Consider the following 17976-nt stretch of genomic DNA (forward strand, 5'->3'; position numbering starts at 1 on the left):
GATCAAAACTATCTCTGGAGTTTCAGGATTAAATTTAAAGCTGAAACATTGGCAGTTATAAGAGAACAGGACATAGTACATTGTATGTCAAATCAATGGTTCATTCTGCACCTTGTTTTGACTGTATCAGTCAGCAAAAGATCATTCAAAGCAACCTTGCAAGGAACTTTCAAGACCCCAGGAACAAACCATCTATGTGTGAATCAGAGCCAGAAACTCTTCCCCCATCCTGGGGAAGAAAATCTGACAGTTTTAAAGCCTTCCAGTTTTGCAGCGGTGTGGAGGCAAGGTAACTATGGTGTTACTTAAAAAATAAACATGGGTCTGCCAGTGACAATGTGCTCTCCTGTGTCAAAGCTCTGCACTCAAGACCCTGTTCGCCTGATCCAGATTAGAGCCCAGAATACTGGCTGTCCTGGAATAAATTACTCTTGCGGTGGGATCTTGTCAGATATGGTATCATGGGGCTGAGAAACTTGCTGAACTACTTTGTTAAAAATTTCTATAAGAAATTCTGACTTTTAAAAACTGATGTTTTCATCAAAAGCTACCTGTTATCAAAAATCAGGAGAAAACCATTGTCTGTGTTGTTGAAACACACATACTAACAGATGCTCAAGTCTCTGCTGTCTGCCTGTACACTGCTAAATACAATTAAACGCTGCTTACGCTGAGGACTCACTCTGATTTGGACTGTGCATATCAATGTCTCATTTTGAACTATCATAAATGCATTTTGAGTGAGCTAATATTCTGTAAATATGGTTAACTTCTGCATTTGCAGATTGCACCTCTTAATTTGCTTTTTAGTATTGGTTCATGGATGTATACGAGTGGGTCTTTTGTATGCTTTTAACACAGAGAACCCTATCAAGTTATCTATAGCAGGAATATTACAGCATCATAATAGTTAATGGAAAATAGCATAAGAGGAAAAAGAAAATTAGCATTCCACACAGCAGGGCATTTCGGATGTTAATCTGCCTTGCAATATAATTGACAGGGAAGCTGATATCTGGGAAGATTTTTATTCCTATCTTTTTCTCTAAACAGTTAGTGTTCAGTTGTTGTGCAGCAGGGGAGATGGAGAAAAAGAAAGTTCTAGCCAAGTGAATGTTCTTTACCAGCAAAGATGTTAACTTTTGTCAGAAGGTAGTTAATCACTGAGAGAGAAACAGATGAAGAAATTGGATAAAACATTTCCAGTTCCAAAAGTCTTTATTGATTGTGTCTCCTTCAAGAAAATTCAGCTCAATCTCTGAAACCCTCAAGTGATTAAACCTTGGGCAGTCCACTGTAGACAGAGCAAATGAGAATTGTTTCAAACACAGACATGTAGAGCTAGGATAGTTAAAGCGAAAAAAGATTTCTTTTTCACTTTGAAATCCTAGCTGGGAGATTTAAACTGAGATGTTGATTTTAAAGCAAGAGTTTTCTTAAGTATCATGATCTTTCTCTACATAACAGATCTCTAAATTTTGAAGGAATGAGCTTCTTTATTTTCAGAGAAGGAGCTCTCTTAAAATACCAACCTAGAGTCTGAAAAATGGGGCACAGATCTCTAGTCCACACAGATAACATGTATATGTTGGTCTAATCTTTTCAATGGTAATTAGGACATAGAAAAATTGAGGCATCACCAAATGAGATGCTCAGACCTGTGACCAGTTGAGAGCTCCTATTTTTTTTTTTTCTTTTCCCAGTGATGTAAATTTTTTGGTCTCAAACCAGCTTCTCTAGAAGACTGTAGCTCTTTTTGAGCTGGAGCATGACCACTAACCTGTGACCCAAGGTATGCAGAATTACTTGCCTCCTCCATTTTCAATACACAGCATGAGGGTCTTAGAGAGTTGCGCTTGGACTGCAGTTTTCTTTCTGAAAGTCCATAGTGGTCTGCTGGAGCAAAGCCCTTGGTTTCTCTGCTTTGGGGTTTCAGAGTGTGAGGTACACTAAAGATGGTAGGGGAAAAAGTAGACACTATCAGCTGATCTGTGTTCTTTCTTCTGTTACAGAAGATTCTCTTGTTCCCTAGTTCATGGGCTGTAAAGGATTCTAACATAACACAACACAGAAAGGCCAATTAAGGAAATCCTCACTGTTAATTAATATATTTGTAACTAAAAGCAAGAAGGTATTTGACTCAAAGAAGAAAAACTAACAAAAAAACTGACAGCCTTGTGGAAATTTTATCTTTTTTTGGGCAATGATTCTGATTTTAGTTACACTCACAAGTATTGGAAAGGCTGTAGTTTCAGAAGTTATCACCTGTCAGCTGAGCTGTGATAACTGGTTGAGTGCATACGCTACAGTCACAAAAGTTTGTGAATTAAAAATTGGCTTAGATCACTCAAGCCAGCCTTCTCAATCCCTGGAGTTATCCTAACTGTTCTGGATTACTGTGGCTGAGGTGAACATCTGGGCCAAGAACTGTTCCAAGCAGGCAATGCATTAGGGTTCAAATCCTCAATGTAATATCACCACTTTGCTCCAACTTCCCTGCCATGGACAGGTCCACTTTCTGCTACACCAAGGCACAAAGCCTCATCCAGCCTGGCCTTGGACATTTCCAAGGATGAGGCATCTGCAACTTCCCTGGGCAACCTGTTACAGTGCCTCATCACCTTCACAGTAAAAAATTTCTTCCTAATGTCAGATCCAACTCTACCCTTTTCAAGTTTTAAGCCATCTTTCCCCTTGTTCTATCACTTCATGGCCTTGTAAAAAGTCCCTCTCCAGCTCTCTTGCACCTCCTTAAGTTAGATGTCCCCAGAGCTTTCTTTTCTCCAAGCTCAACAAACTCAACTCTCTTAACCTGTCTTTACAAGAGAGGTGCCTCAGGCAATCTGATCATCTTTGTGGTTTCTTCTGGACTCTCTTCAACAGCTCCACATCCTTCATAAGTTTTTGACTCCAGAAATGAAAGCAGTACTCCAAGTGGACTCTCACAAGGGCGGACTAGAGGGGAAAATCACCTCCTTCAACTTGATGGACACAGTTCTTTTGCTGCAGCCCAGGACATGGTTGGCTTTCTGGGCTGTCAGTGTGCAATGCTGACATTAACCAACATTCCCAAGTCCTTCTTGGCAGGGCTTCTCTCAATGCATTCTCTGTCCAGTCTGTATTTGTGCTTGAGTTTGTCCCAAAATGGGTAAAAGACTCTGCACTTAGTCTTGTTGAACTTCACAAGGTTTGCACGGGACCACGTTTCAAGTCTGTCAAGATCCCTCTGGATGATGTCCCTTCCCTCCCTCCAGAGGGTGGACTGCTCCACAAAACAGGAGCACTGAAACCCAGTGTCCATGTTGCCAGCAAAGATGTGTAACAGCACCAGTTCAAATACCAAATCCTGAGAAACAGGAACACTACTTTTCATTGCTCTCCACTTCGACATTGAGCCATTGGCAGCAACCCTTTGAGTGTGGCTATGCAGCCAATTCCACTAGCCCATCCCTGAAATCAATTTTTCTCTATTTTAGAGACAAGGATGTTTTGTGAGACAGTGTCAAGTGCTTTTCACAAATCCATGTAGATGGTGTCAGTTGCTTTCCTCTTTTCCACCAGTGCCTTGTAGAAGGCCCACTAGTTTGCCAGCCACAATTTGCCTTTTGGGAAGCCATTTTGATTGTCACTTAGTACATCCTTATTTTACATGTAGCATGTGGTTCAGGAGGCTCTGGTCCATGACCTTACCCAAAGTGCCCTGAAGGTGTCTGGGTCTTTCTAGTTTCTCTTTTAAAAATATGGAGTTTTTCCCTCTTTTTCAATTAGTGGGTACCTTGCTGGTCTCCCAAACAAGAGGGACAGTGGCTTAACCACTTCACCTGCCAGTTCCCTCTTTACCCATGGATTCATCTCATCAGATTCCATGGACCTGTGCATTTGGAGGTTCCTTAGATGGTCTCAAACCTGATCTGCTAAAGTGGGCTGTTCCCCATTCTCTCAGGTCCTGCCTTTGCCCTCTTCCACTCAGGCTGTGTGACTGGCTTTCAGTTTTCAGTATCATTTTGTTCAGTTAACAGTGTGTCTCCTGACAGCTTTGCTTCCTAGGCTTGTGCAAAATCTTCTGAAGACTTGCTATGAAGTTGAAGTTGCCATAACCACAATCATTATCCAGCTGTATCTCATACAATTACTATTTGCACTATTGAATTCTCTGCAGATAAAATGAAAGTAGAGCTTTTGTAATTTCTTTTCAATCTCAAGCTTTTGTTTTTGTTTCCCACAACCTCTTTAACAATCCTGTTTCCCAAGAGACAGCTTGATATGTACTCATGCTTCCAAGAGACTGTAGTTCAATCGGTTAACAGGCAGGTGGAAGTTTCCAGATGTTTATGTGATTGCCCAAAAAGCTGTCCACTGGTAGCAACATCTGGAAAGACACAATCCAAACACAGCATTTTTTAGCTGATTGACATATGTCTGGAATGCATGAGAAAAATGGATTTGAAATTAAGAACAGTTTGGACCGAGCCCTTCATTATCGATTAATCAATTAGAATTTTTGTTCAAATTCTGATATAATTCACAAACACTGTACTGACTGAGTCATTACCACCCATAGAAAAAATGCATTGCTTTCACACCATCTTTACTTAAGAGATATATTGAGAAATGTTCATTATGCTGCTGAACATGGGCAATGCAAAGAGGATGGATGGTGCAAATGTTTTGTGATGGAATATGAAGCCTTCAAACCAGAAGTCATGTTCACACTGAGACGAAACAGCTGATGGCAAGTGAGCAGTTAAGTTGAGCTACTTAAGAGTTTACTATGAAAAATCTTTTTTTTTTTTTTCCAGTGAAATAAGTGGTTCTGTACACAATCATGAGGTTCAGCAGGGAAAATTGATTGTTCTAAAATTCTGTTCCATCTGGGAAATCAAAAAGAAATGAAGAAAAAAAAATCATATTAAAAAAAAAAAAACCACCTTTTTTTCTCATTTTCTTTTCTCTGAAAAAAAAACCCAACATAGCTGTTCCACATGACATTATTTCAAGACTCAGTTGCTTAGGATGCTGTATTCCGTAGTGTTAATCTGAGTGTCTAGTGTTGTATTTTCTAAGCAACATTCTCCAGGAAGGAATAGCCCTTTGGAGGGGTCATATGGAGGCACATTGAAAGAGCTAGCCTAGGAAAAATAACACCTGAAAGAGGTCCTCATTCCTTTAAACATCACAGTACAAAGTAGAGATCATTTTTGGTTTCAGGGAGGCAGGCAGGATGGTGCAAGAAAGAGTATTTCCTTTCATCCTAATGCACAAAAATTCTTGCCAGATGAAATAATAGTTAAGTATTGTTTTATAAAAGTTCTTATGTTTTTGTAAAAATTATTATTTTAGCTGATGGTTAATGCTGCATATGTGCCTTACAGAGCAATCTTGTGGTAACGAAAGAGAAGACAAAAAAATCCCCATGAGCTGTCCTTTTTAAGTCCAGGTTTGAGGCCTGCTATGAACATTAATCTTTATTTTATTTCATGTGGCCACTGCTGGGATGGAACTTCTTACTGTCTCTAAGACACCAAGCCTTGCTTAAAATAAACAAGATATTATTTTTCATGGAGACATTACTTTTTACCCAACATGTGTGGGATAGATTGTGATTCGTGTGCCTGATATGTGAATGAAAAGGGAAAAAGGAACACTTCCACAGAGCATACATTTTGTCTCTGGAAAACATAAGAGTTTTTTTGATCATATGAGAGAGTAGATTTCTTTTCAATTTCAAAATCTTTTAGTTCATAACAGTGTGTTTGTTATATCAGTGATAATTGGATGCATTCTGAGTACTGTTTTGGGGAGTTTAGTATGTCTACCACTTTTGAAACAGCTTTGGAGAGAGCTTAGTTTCTCCCTGGTGAGAACTTGCCTCTACACACACACGGAGGGTGGATCTTGGGTGGAAAATACCCACTTTGAGAGAAGAGCTGTCTTCTGCTTACTCAGCCTGAATTACAGTCATGGTACTATAGGAGTAGGACATTATTACCCTGAACTGTCATCGTGGCAATCACAATGAGGAGAAAAATATAGCTATCATTATGAGAGCTTTACACTGCATAGTTTATCTCTATAACAGTGCACTATGATGTGCCTAATTAGACTGTATCAGCTGCTCCACGTCTGCTGCTAAAGGGAGAGTTTCTTATTGTATCTAGTAAACAGAGAGCTCTCAGCCCGTGATTTAGCACTGAAATTAAATTTAAGCATAGTTTCCCATTTGATTATCAGGCTATGGGTGACTTTTAAGGATCCTTTTCAATCCATTACTTCTGCTAGCTGTAAACACTTTGCCACAGTTTCTTCCTCTTCTTTGGTGGATACTGACAAACTGAAAGCTCATCCATTTAAAGTTAGACGGGAAGAAATCAAAATAATTCCATGTTTGTTGATGTTCAGTCTCCTTTTTGACTGTCACCTTCTGCATTTGAATCTCAGTTATTGAGACATAATAAATGTTATTGTTTTGAGTAAACAGAAAGTAAGAAGACCTTCAGAAAGTAATACAGGATAAGAAACAGTGGAAAAAATTGTTTTTTTTCTTCTTTTCTATGCCATATCATAGCTTCATTGTAGAAGAGAGGAGTATAGTGACTTTCCCAGGACAATCTTTGATAAAAAAATGTAAATTTATAGAAAAAAATAATTTTTTTCTTGCATGCACTAATCTATTAAAAAGCATGTAAAAGTGTGTATTTCTTCCATAATATTCTCTAAGGAAATAATTTGGAAAAAAACAGTGAATATTGCATGGACAAAATGCTCATAGTGCAATCAAAACTTAAAAGAAGTTTACAGTCTACTGTTTTGTCACCTGTTACATATTTTATATATTCTTGGGGAAAGGGTGGTTGGGTCAAGATGAGGTTATGGGACCTGTTTCTTTCTTTGGTAGTCTCTCTGTACTTGTGCTGCTCTTGAAAGACTTTCTCAGTTTGATGGACATATTTCCTGAACCTTGAAAGATATGATACCTCCATTTCAAGGAGCTGGAAACAGTCTGTAGTAATTTCAGAGAAAATGTCTTCTGCCTAACAAGCATATTTTTTTGCTGCAGGAACTGGCAGGTTTTCAGTATACTGCAGTAAGAAGAAATAATTTGATCACATCAGACACACAAATGGAGTAAGATATTGCAACATTTTAACCGGAAGGGAAGCATAGAGGTGGGGAACGAAAACACAGCAGGGTTCTACTTTGACTGGGCTTTAGGCTTTGTAGTTGATAAGTTAATCTTTGGAAGAATCAAAGATGCAACCCATTAGTGTATCTCTGAAGTTCAAGTGACCTGTGGGTCAAGGTTGTTTTGGAGTGATTGTTTGGGCTTTGGCATGCTTGTGTTTATAACTGGAAGCCAGTGAGTCCTTGCAGCAGCCAGTGCAGGGAGGTGGAGTTCTGGTGTGATGCAAAAAGAGCAATGAGTTTTTGGTGCAGGTCAGGCTAAACAATATAAATTTTCCTCTGCAGCAGGAAGTTCCAAGTCCTTGTATGCCCTTTGCCTAAAGTATCTGGTACGAAAGAAAGGTGTGAGACCTTTCAGCACATGGCAACAAGGGACTTGTTCCCAGTGCTGCTGTTGGAGCAGGAGTGGGATATCATGCCCCACCTTTCCATCATGTGGAACCTTTAAGATCCCTAATCCTCTGCAACCTTCTGTAGCTGACACTTAAGCATGCCTTGAAGGAAAAATAAGCACTCACAGGTACACTGTTGCTCACTTTCCACAAGAGTTCAGAGGAAGCTATGATAGCTTCATTTCTTGACTTTTACTACTGACACACTAAGGAGAGAATTTTATGATTGATTTACAGGGAATGGGATGATGACAGGAAAGTGGTTTGTTCTATGTCTCAATTTCAGAAGGATCTTCTCTGAAATAGTGCTGTTACTGAGGTTTTTCTTATTCTTTGCAGGCTGTGCCTTCCTAACATACTGCGAAAGGGAGTCTGCTCTAAAGGCCCAGAGCGCACTGCATGAGCAGAAGACACTGCCGGGGGTAAGTCCAGACTGATAACATTTTCTTTTTCTTTTTCTTTTTTTTTTTTCTTTTCAGTCTAAAATGGGTTTCATATGGTGTTCTCATCTCAGATTTGGAAGCAGAAAGTCTCCGTTTGTTTGGATGATTCAGTATTTGCATTGTGCTAATAAAACCAAGATACCACCAACCCACCCATGCACAAAACTAAAATCTTTTTGCCCTTATTGGGAGTCAGGAAAACAGAAATTAACTGGTTATGGACTGGATTCTACCAGCCTAACTCAGCTGAGGATCTGCTTTAGGATTCTGACCACTACAGTGGAATGTTAGAAGTCCTCACCAGGTGCTTCCTCTCACTACTTTTCTTCTCTGAAGCAAGCTTTGGCAGCAAGAAATCAAGAAACAGATCACATTATTGAGTTATCACAGAATGAAAACATATTCCTGATGACAAAGTGGTTTGACTCAGTTACTTTAGTATTCAAGCAGCTGTAGCAGATTGGAAAGGCGGTGAGACAAGGAGAAAAGAGAGAGAGAGGAAAGACGCACACGAGATAATGAGGAAAATTATTCACATGAGCAAGATCTAAGGTTCAGACAACACAAGCAGAACTAAAAATAGAATCAGTATTATGTGGGGAAGACCTGCCCTGCTGGGATGGGTTTCTAGCTAAGTGGTTACCCGGGGGAGGGAGAGACTATTTAGATTCAGCCAGAGTACATGGATTGGAACAGCCAAGTGCTCCTGTAGCTGGAATGGAGCTGGTTTCACAATGACCAGGAGCCAGTTACCACGTAACTAAGAGTGGGCTTTTGAGGGTTCCAGGCTGCATCTAAACTGAGAGGAAATCTATCCAAATGCCTGTCTTTATTAGCTGGTGTTGAATGATTGATTGCTGTGTAGCTATAACCTACCTTTCCACCAGATCTAAGACACATCCCTTGCTCTGTGTTCTGAGGAAAGTGTTGATTCTGCTCTGCTTGTTTCCATCATCCAGGGTCTATTTACCTATCTCTAAGCCACCTTGCCAGTATGGAGATGCCCACGCACTTGCTCATCTACATCTATCTTTGCTTAAAAGGCCATACCTTATGCAAATATATACATACTTCATTGCCTAAAAATATTTCTGTCAGCTGACAACTCCCTCTGGATTATTTTTTTTTCTAGAAACTCCTTAGCAGCAGATTGAAAGTAACTTCAGTCTTGGGAGGGGATTTCAGTTTTTCTTCCTCCTCCCCCTTCCAATATTTTCATTTTGCTTCTCTCTTTCCTGAATGATAAAACTGGATAGAAAAAAATAGAATATGTTGAAAAGGGGTGTTTCAAGTAACATTCTAACTGAAATTTTCTGAAATATGCTTGAAATAAAATACATATTTACCTAAACTAGAGATGTGATGAATAAGGTGTTGTGTATTTAAAAAAGGATAATTGAAATTCCAGCTTTTCCACTGAGACTGCTTGCACTTCTCATTAGGAGGGAGATCATTCACTTATAAATGGAACTCTATCTTCTCTATGAGTTAAAAGTCTTATCCTGAAATTGTAGGATGATAATACCTTCAAGAACATAGTGGGTCAGTGAGATTGAGGGCTGAGGTGTTGGAGAGGGAGGGCAAGTGATGATTTAGGATTTTTTTTTTCCTAAGTTCCTTATATGTTCAGTGTTCTGAATCTCAATCTCTGTGTTAAAGACTTCAAATCACAAAAGTCTTAAAGTCAAAACTGTTTTCTTGGACAGAGGTAAAAGTCAACCAGCTTTTGCCTTAGGATTAAGACATCCTTCAAAGGCTGCACCAACTAATTCTAGACTACAGGGAAGCAATCTCTTCCTTGGTTTGTGCAATTTCTCTTACATATATTCCATACTGGCCACACTGCCTCTAGAAGGCGAATTTTTTTTTTCCTTACACACTTTCAGGAGACACATCAGCACATCATTGAGCTGAGAGCAGTGAATTCTCTGTCTAAAAGAGCAACCAGGTCTCTTAGAGCTCTGAACACTGATTTTCCCATCCCTTTCATTTCCAGTTCTATTTGTCTCAGGATAAAGGTTTACTTTCCACCAGCAAACCCTCTTCATGCAGCTTTCTGCCAAGTTTCTGAACTCATCCTCTGAATGATGTCACTGTAGTTTATTTAAGGAAACCAGTCTTGTCTCTTGATAAAGTATCATGCCTGGATACTGTTTTATGGTTCCTATCTGAGTAGCAGGGAATTATTTATGACTTACCTGACTGTTCTTGATAACATGCACCAAAAATATCAACCATAGTTCATCACCATAAAATAAGAGGCACTTTTAAGGTCAGGGGTCTAAGTCCTTATTCACATAAGTTCAGAATGAGACATATATAATATCTTTTCTTGACACTCCACTGTCTCTGACACAAACAGCTCGACTGAGGAGGCATCAAAAACAATTAACAGGCATGGTATAGGACAAAAAAAATAGTACTAGACTAAGCCATTCTTTCCCATTCCCTAGTAAACTGTACACTTTCTTGCTCTTGCAATATTGCTCTTTGTATTCTTTGTATTGTAAAACACAGAACTGAGTAATTTTTAATAATATGCACATGAATGGTAATGTATGGAAATGGTGAGGCATGAGGAGGTTTTGTCCAGATTCAGATGCCTTGCCTTTTAGCTATGTATCACTTTGTTTTTAGTGGAGTGGCTACATGCACATATTTTACAGTAATTACTTTCTGGATGTTCTTTGTACGGTGACAGAAATATGTTTCACATATTTCTATGTTATATGTAGGACATAAACTCATCTTGTGGAATAATCAAAAGACTTCCAGGCAGGTATGTGTTGATTAATAAAGTCTTTATGGCACTTTGTTTTTGAGTGGGAAGGAAACATGATCCATATTTTGAAGCAACTGGAATGGAATGTAAAACATAAGACTATCATTTGGATCTTCTTCATCTGAATGAGTAAATTAGGTTCTTTTGGAGAGTTTGAAATTGTTTTGCCTATAATGGAAGGTTAATGTGGCACAGTGTGTACATATGTGTAAAGTGCACTTTGTGATTGTCGGACAATTCAAATTCTAGTGTTTACTTGTGATTGTTTATTTTACATATAATAGAGTGGCTGGATGATGAAGTATATTAGTTCTTTAATAATTTATAGAAATGCTTTGATGTTGCAGTAATTACATTAAAGGTCACATATCAAAGGTAATTTGGTTGAGCAGCTGTGATGGTTTCTCAGAAGCAATCAATATTGCTGTCCATGGCGCTGATTTCACCAAGGGGACTGCCAGATTAAAGGAGGCTTATTACCAGACAGACAGACACGGGGGAAATCAAGAACAGATTGGAGAGATGCACTATTCTTTTTCCTCACCTATAATTAACACTGTTCACCATAATCTGTGCTAATCCTTCATAGTGGGAAACAGCCTTTTTTTTTTTTTTTTTTTAAACTTGCATTATAAAAAGCGAATTAAGGCAAGGGAGAGTAATTTGGGGAGCAGAAGAGAGAAATTAGAGAAAGTAAAAGTTGGCTTACCCCTGGGGTTTCTGATGCTGATGTATCCCACAATGATAAAATGCAATATCAAAACATAGACCATAGTCCCAAGGAAAGCAAGGCTAGGGGGGTAAAATGATCTAGACAATGACACTGCAACGTATGGGAGAATTATATCTGCCTGCAGATTTTGTATAATATTATCTATTTGCCCCACAAAGCTCCACAGGAAATGAAATCGGGGAAATAAAATTATGTTTTAAGTGTAGTCATTTTGATTACAAATTATAGTGAAGCGAACTTTTTCTCCCCTTTCTTTTTTCTTTCTCAAGTGAATGGCAGAGGATAATGCTGAGAAATGTAATTACGCTATCAAGATCTACTTTTATTTATAGCACAAATAAACTGAGCTCTTGTATGATAAGCACAGCAGCATTTTTCTTCCCCTAGTTCTTTGTGGCTCTCTCAGGCAATGGGAGAGAACAGTCCATGTATACTTGGTTGGAGGCACTGTCTCTTTGCATAATGTTAAAACCTTCCTGTAAGACTTGCAAAGAATAACTATGAAATTAAGTATGTACGAAACTGTTAACCTCAGCAATCTGCAGGGCTTGTTCAGTCTGGGAAATAGGCTGGGTTTTCTTTCTGTATCTATTCCTCTTGAAAGAGACAGTGGTACTACTGGTATGCTAAATTTCTCAGTGCGAAACATAATTAGTTTTCTCCCTAACTGTTCTGATATTCTTTGTCTCTTCTTGCCATCTAGAAAAAATGCATTCTGTTTTATTCATCATATGCAAAAATATGCATCTTTAACATTAGAAGACAGGTGAACTCATAAACTTATATTAAACCCATTTTTTAAAGAAACAAAAGCCCTCCATCTAATTTCAGTTGCTCACAGTTTGGTTTTTTTTTGTTTGTTTTTTTTAGTGGGGGGTTATGTTTATTTTGTTTTGTTGGGAGGGTTGTTTATCTGTTTGTTTGTTTTAATGAAAAAGGTTTTTCCAATATTAAAGTTCTTACCTGACTTAAATTTTTATGTATGTGTGAGGAAAGACACCTGAACACAGGGGAGAGGAGTTTTCTTGGGGGTTTTTTGTTTGTTTGTTTGTTTTCATAAAAAAAAGGTTTTTCCAACATTACTGGTCTTACCTGACTTAAATTTTTATGTGTATGTGTATAGAGGAGAGGGGGGAGGCTACATTGCAAGGTCTGGCCTCTCTTAAATCCATGTCATAAGGCTTAAATGAGACATAAGTGTCATGTGGACTTCAGAAGTCCTGCACATATAGCATGGATTTCACTGTTTAAGCAGGCCTTGAAATTTTACTCTCTTATTGTCTTTTTTTTTTTTTGTAATGTTTCAAAGCTTTTTCCAAAAGCTTGTTAGAAAACCATTAAACCACATATCACCCTGCATGCTGTGTTGTGCCAAAAATGGTATTATATTCCCACAACTTCCCATTTCAAAAGTTTTTCTCTACTGATGTAAATTGCAATTTGGTCAGCAGTGGTAGGCTGGATGGGTTCCATTGATTAAAGTAGCCTGCTGAACACACAGCTTGCTCACCATGCCCTTTAGATTTTGAAAGAAAACACATTTAATTGTTCCCTTGGGAGAAACATGTCTGTTTTCTGAAGTTAAAAATGAAGATGAAAAGGAATAAAACCAGATTTGAGGTAAGAGACTTGGGAAAAAAAAATAAAAAGAAAAAGAGAAAAAAAACCCAAACCAGTCCTTCAGAAATTCTCCAGAAATTCTCCCTTTAAGATTTTGGATGCCAATATCATGCTTAAAGCGATATTTATTTTTTTACCCCTTGTTTCCTCCTTCTGAGTGACCAGGCAGTAAAAGCACTTTTGGACCTTGCTTTGGATAAAGCAGGGCAGAGGAGAAGAAGAGGAAGCTATTGGCACTTTCCATTTGCTAAAAACCCCTGTAGTTTGACAGTGCTGCTCTGTTCACCAGATGAGATGAAACACCTGGGTCCTAGCTGCTTGGTAAACATTAAAGTTCCATTTCACTAGTTAAAGATTGGCTTCTGTATCCCTACAAGGCAGCCTCTAGAATACAAAGTAAACTCTCTCTGCTACCCAGTCCAAAGAGCTTTGCAGAGAAAGAACACAGTGCCAGCATCCTGACAGAGCCAGTGTGTTGGATGCACACTGTTATCTCAGCTGAGACTGGTGTATTCATCACCTTTGTGGTGGCTAAACACACTGAGCCTGAGATGCAAAATGGGAAAAAGGCTTCCCAGTTGCGTCTGAGATTTGGTGGCAATTGAAAAATGATGCAAAAAAATATAAACCATAAAGGTAGAATTGTCTTGTCTTTTTAATTTGACACCTTTTGGATCTCAGAGGATGATTTCCAAGTTATTCAACAAAAGCTTTTGCTGGACCTTCATTTGCTTTATGTGTTATTCAATGACAACTTTTCTCTCTGACGTGTCTGCCATAGGAGGATCAATCTAATTTTATGTACAACTGTAAAGATGAATGATAAGTAGAAAGGATTCAGGCAAGTACAAGCTGAATAAATTATAAAGGGCAAATGATGACAGGACTGGGGGTCCCAAGAGACAGTGATATGATAACAGAAACTAAAGACGAATTTATGATGGATGTAGTTAGCATGTACTGAGGCTGTTAATTCTTCAGGGTAGTTTTACAACTTCTTGTGATTGGAGCAATCAAAGTATTTCATTTTAAAGAGATGCTGTATATTTTCACTTGTCTGTTCTGCATATTTGTATGTATGTCCTCATTTACATGCATAGCAGTAAACTCCCATAGGCTAGTCAAGCTTACCTCCCATCAAAGGACCCCTATTCTGCAAACATAATGCCACTGTTTATGCATAAATAAATAGATAATGTGCAACAATTTGAGGGCAAAGCTGGATATAAGAGAAAAAAAAAAAAAGTTTCCATTTTCATGGAACACAGTGAACAAATTTTTTTTAGACCTTGCAAGCAGCTGAGCACCTCCAGCTACCTTCAAAGCCAAGCTTAGAGATTGAGTCAGCTCACAGATCCCTGATGAAAAATTATGTATAACAAGTTTCAGGTAGGTCAAATTTTGGGCTTAAGCTGCTGTAAGAGCAGCTGATGCAGCATCATAAAGTTAGAAGCAAATCTGATCTCAGAGCAGTTCTTGATTGCATTTCATTCATACTCTTATTTCTAACTCTTGTTCCTTATTATTAAGGATATTTGCATGAAAATGATCTTTTTTCCTTCCTCTGAAGGGTTGTCTCTTGTCTGTGAGTAATGCTTACTCTGGCCTACATTTGTGAATACCATGGGCTGTATTCTGACTTCATTTACACAAGTGTAAATCAGCAATGATCTGATTGAGGTCAAGGGATTTATATGGCGTAGGAAAGAGCAGACTCAGCTATATTTGTCACTGCTGAAATGATGTCATCGTGAAAAGTACCATAGCTCTAAATGGGGAAACATATTTTTACCAAGAATCTTTTCATGCGAATGCATGATCTCACAAAACACTGAGCATCCCTGACACCTGCTGGGCCCTTCGATAGCTCCCACAGCCATTTTGCTAGAGAGAGGTCTCGGCCCTAAACTGTAGGAATTAAGGATGGTTGGTGTCTTGGTGTTTCAACAGTATTAGCAGTTAGATACTAATAAACCCGAAGTATTTGGACTGCCAGTTGCATCACCCTACTGATTTGGCAATGATGGGATACACCCAGGAATAACTTGCAAGCAGTAAACCTTCATTCCTCATCCCACATTCCCAGTCACAGAGAAACAGAGGAAGAGAACAGGCACCCTTTACCTTTTCATTTTTTTAATCATAGTGGGAGACATTACCTAGCCCAGGAGTCATTGTTCATAGGCTGACCTTCCCATAAACACCTACTTCCTATATTTGCACTACAAAGTCTGTGCTGCTTGTGATATTCAAGGCCACTGTAAGTGTCTAGTAAATCACTTAGTGGAAGATCCTGTATAATTGTGTGATTTGGATTTATTCCTGGGGTGATATGCCCATCTATACTATAGCTTTACAAACTGTACTAATCATAGCCTATGCTGGTGTGAGCATTGCCTGCCTGACTTTTTTCATGCATTGTATACATCCCTTAAAATCCTTCAGACGCTCAGTATCAATACAATAATTTCTGGTTGCTTTTTTTTTTTTTTTTTTTTTTAATACAAAGGCTGAAGACCATGCACAAGAGTGGTGTATCAGATGTGTATGTCTGCCACCAAAATCAGTATCTTTGAAACACACAGACCTGTGTCTTGATCTAATTTAATTAGTCTATGTAATAGCAATGAAAACATGAAAACATGGACTTGAATGCTGTGGAGTAATTGCATTCTATGACTGTAATTCCTGGTGGGCAGTTCTACAGTAAGGACTTGAATCTTTCCTGAAACATTATTTCTGGTAGTGCTACTTATGCTATGTAGGTTAAGAACATCTATGCTTGTTGAAAACATTTCAGTTGCAGAGTAGACAGCCTGCCAGCCTTACCATGTGAAATCCATCCTCTGGCTGCAGATCCTTTAAAAAATAAGCTGTGTTCCCTACATTAAATAATCTAAGAGCATGATTTGTGCATTAAACCTAAAACTGTTCTTTAGGTTAAGGACACCTTTTAAAGAACTATCTGAGTTGGAATGCTTTTGGGAGTGGCAGAAACTGTCCCATCTCTCCTCTTATGACTAACTTCTGATAGGACTTGACGTGATGTAACCCATTTAGGTACCGTGTTTCCCTTCTGCTGCACTCGGTCTGTGGCAGGGAGAAAGTGGTGGGGAGTGACTGACCATGAGATTGCACTATCAGTTGAGGCGAGCAGGTATCTGAAGTGATTTTGCTCTTTTGAGTAGCTGCAGTGAGAGACTTACAGTGGCACCGCATGTATGAGCTGCTGCACTTGGCAGGTTCCCAGCAATGTCAAATCTCTCTGATTAGTTTCTGTAAGTACAAGGACAAAATTAAGCCTAACCTATTTTTCAAAGAAAAAATGTGCATTTCCCATTTGTCTCTTTAATGGGAACTTCTTATATCTTGTGTCCCATACCTTTTTTTTTCCCCTCCCCTTTCCACCATGTCACTCCTTTAAACAACAACAAAAAAAAATTGTTAGAACACAATTTCTTGTAAAAACGTGCATTCAAATTTCTTTGATTTCTGTAGCATATTTTGACCTTGATATGCATTCATTTTAAGCACCAAATGAATCCTCTGGTGCTAGAATGAAGTTGTTCTCTTACTTTCCCCTTAGGTATGGTATATTACAATCCTAAAATCCTCTGCTACTTTCCAGTGCATATTTTCTTTGACATGTTGCAAAAAATGAGTGTTTGGATCACTGGCTTTGTAGGCAGGTTTTGGCAGAGCAAGTTTTGTCCAGCTATAACTAATCCATTCCAAGCTCAGGTTGTTCCTTCAAACAGATGGAGAAAATTTATTTTTCTCTTGTTCTTAGAATGGCTCAGTAATTTCTATGCTACTATATTGACTTTGCACGGTAAATATGTAACTGATAAGACATGCTGGCGTGAGTTTCTGATTTCATTTACAGCTTTGATCAGTGGAAGAGCACTTTGTTTTCAAGGTGGTAAAACTGGAATCAGTTTTTCTTGGTCTTTTTATTTATGGCTAGCTTACTGTAGAGATCTTCCTCGGTAAACATTTGAGGTGCTGCTTCTGTCTTTTAGGCAATTTTGTAGTGTCCTTCCTCAGTGAAATCACGCTAATGTCTGCTGTCTGGCCGAGCATCATTTTCTCCTTTTCTCTTACATCCCATCTCATCCTGCACGTCTGTCCTTGCCATCTCTTATCTCCTTTGTAGATTTGCTGGAAACATTACCCTGCATTCCCGTAATGCCTGCTTGGTGAAATGAGTTGAGATTACAGCTGCTGAGGAGGAACACCGTGCTTCCCAACCACTTCTGCCTGGGAGAGCACGTATTTTCTCCAGACAAAGGGAGAGACTCAGCTTACTGAACATTTCCACGTTTTGTGATGCCACATGCATATAGACTGCAGAGGTGGCTTGTCCTAAACCTCGTGTCTCTTATTCGGCTTAGTGTGTATGAGCTTTTCAGTGCATACTCATGTTGCCCAAGAGAAACAAGACACCCAGGAGAGGGTTGTACATGTTGTGTTCTCTTGTCTGTTCTTCCTCAGAGCAACTGGGGATTGATTTCTCTGTTTATCCTGCACAGGGGAAGGGAGTGGGATATATAGAGGGTGAACCTTTCTAACCTTTCAAGGTACCTGTTGTGTTGGTAGCAGCCTGCTGCTCCCACCTTGTTGTTTTTTCTGCCACTGCATCTTCACATTGCTTGACATGACTCACGCTTTCGCTTGGGAGAGGAGAGGCTGAGACACTCCTGGGGAAGCTGGGCATGTGTTGCTAGCATTCAACAAGCATAGAGCTTCTGAGGGGAGTCTGAGAAAATGCTGATATTTGAGGGCTTTGTATGGGTTGTTTTTTTTTTTTGGAAGCTACAGTTC

The 17976-nt window shown here is 39.0% G+C and overlaps 1 protein-coding gene across 19 annotated transcripts in view; it reads left to right on the top strand.

Annotated features, from left to right (window-relative positions):
- The window catches only part of CELF4 (CUGBP Elav-like family member 4), a 710045-nt gene that overhangs the window by 83309 nt on the left and 608760 nt on the right, over positions 1-17976 (top strand). For all 19 annotated transcript variants that reach the window (XR_005255538.1, XR_005255539.1, XM_038125919.1 and 16 more), the window contains exon 2: positions 7914-7996. Coding sequence is in view for 17 of the 19 variants with exons in the window: in XM_038125919.1 (XP_037981847.1) it covers positions 7914-7996 (83 nt within the window). In the remaining 2 variants the exon portion in view is untranslated. The remainder of the gene's footprint in view (positions 1-7913; positions 7997-17976) is intronic.

This window comes from Motacilla alba, chromosome Z (assembly GCF_015832195.1).
Source record: "Motacilla alba alba isolate MOTALB_02 chromosome Z, Motacilla_alba_V1.0_pri, whole genome shotgun sequence".
Classification (NCBI taxonomy): domain Eukaryota; kingdom Metazoa; phylum Chordata; class Aves; order Passeriformes; family Motacillidae; genus Motacilla; species Motacilla alba.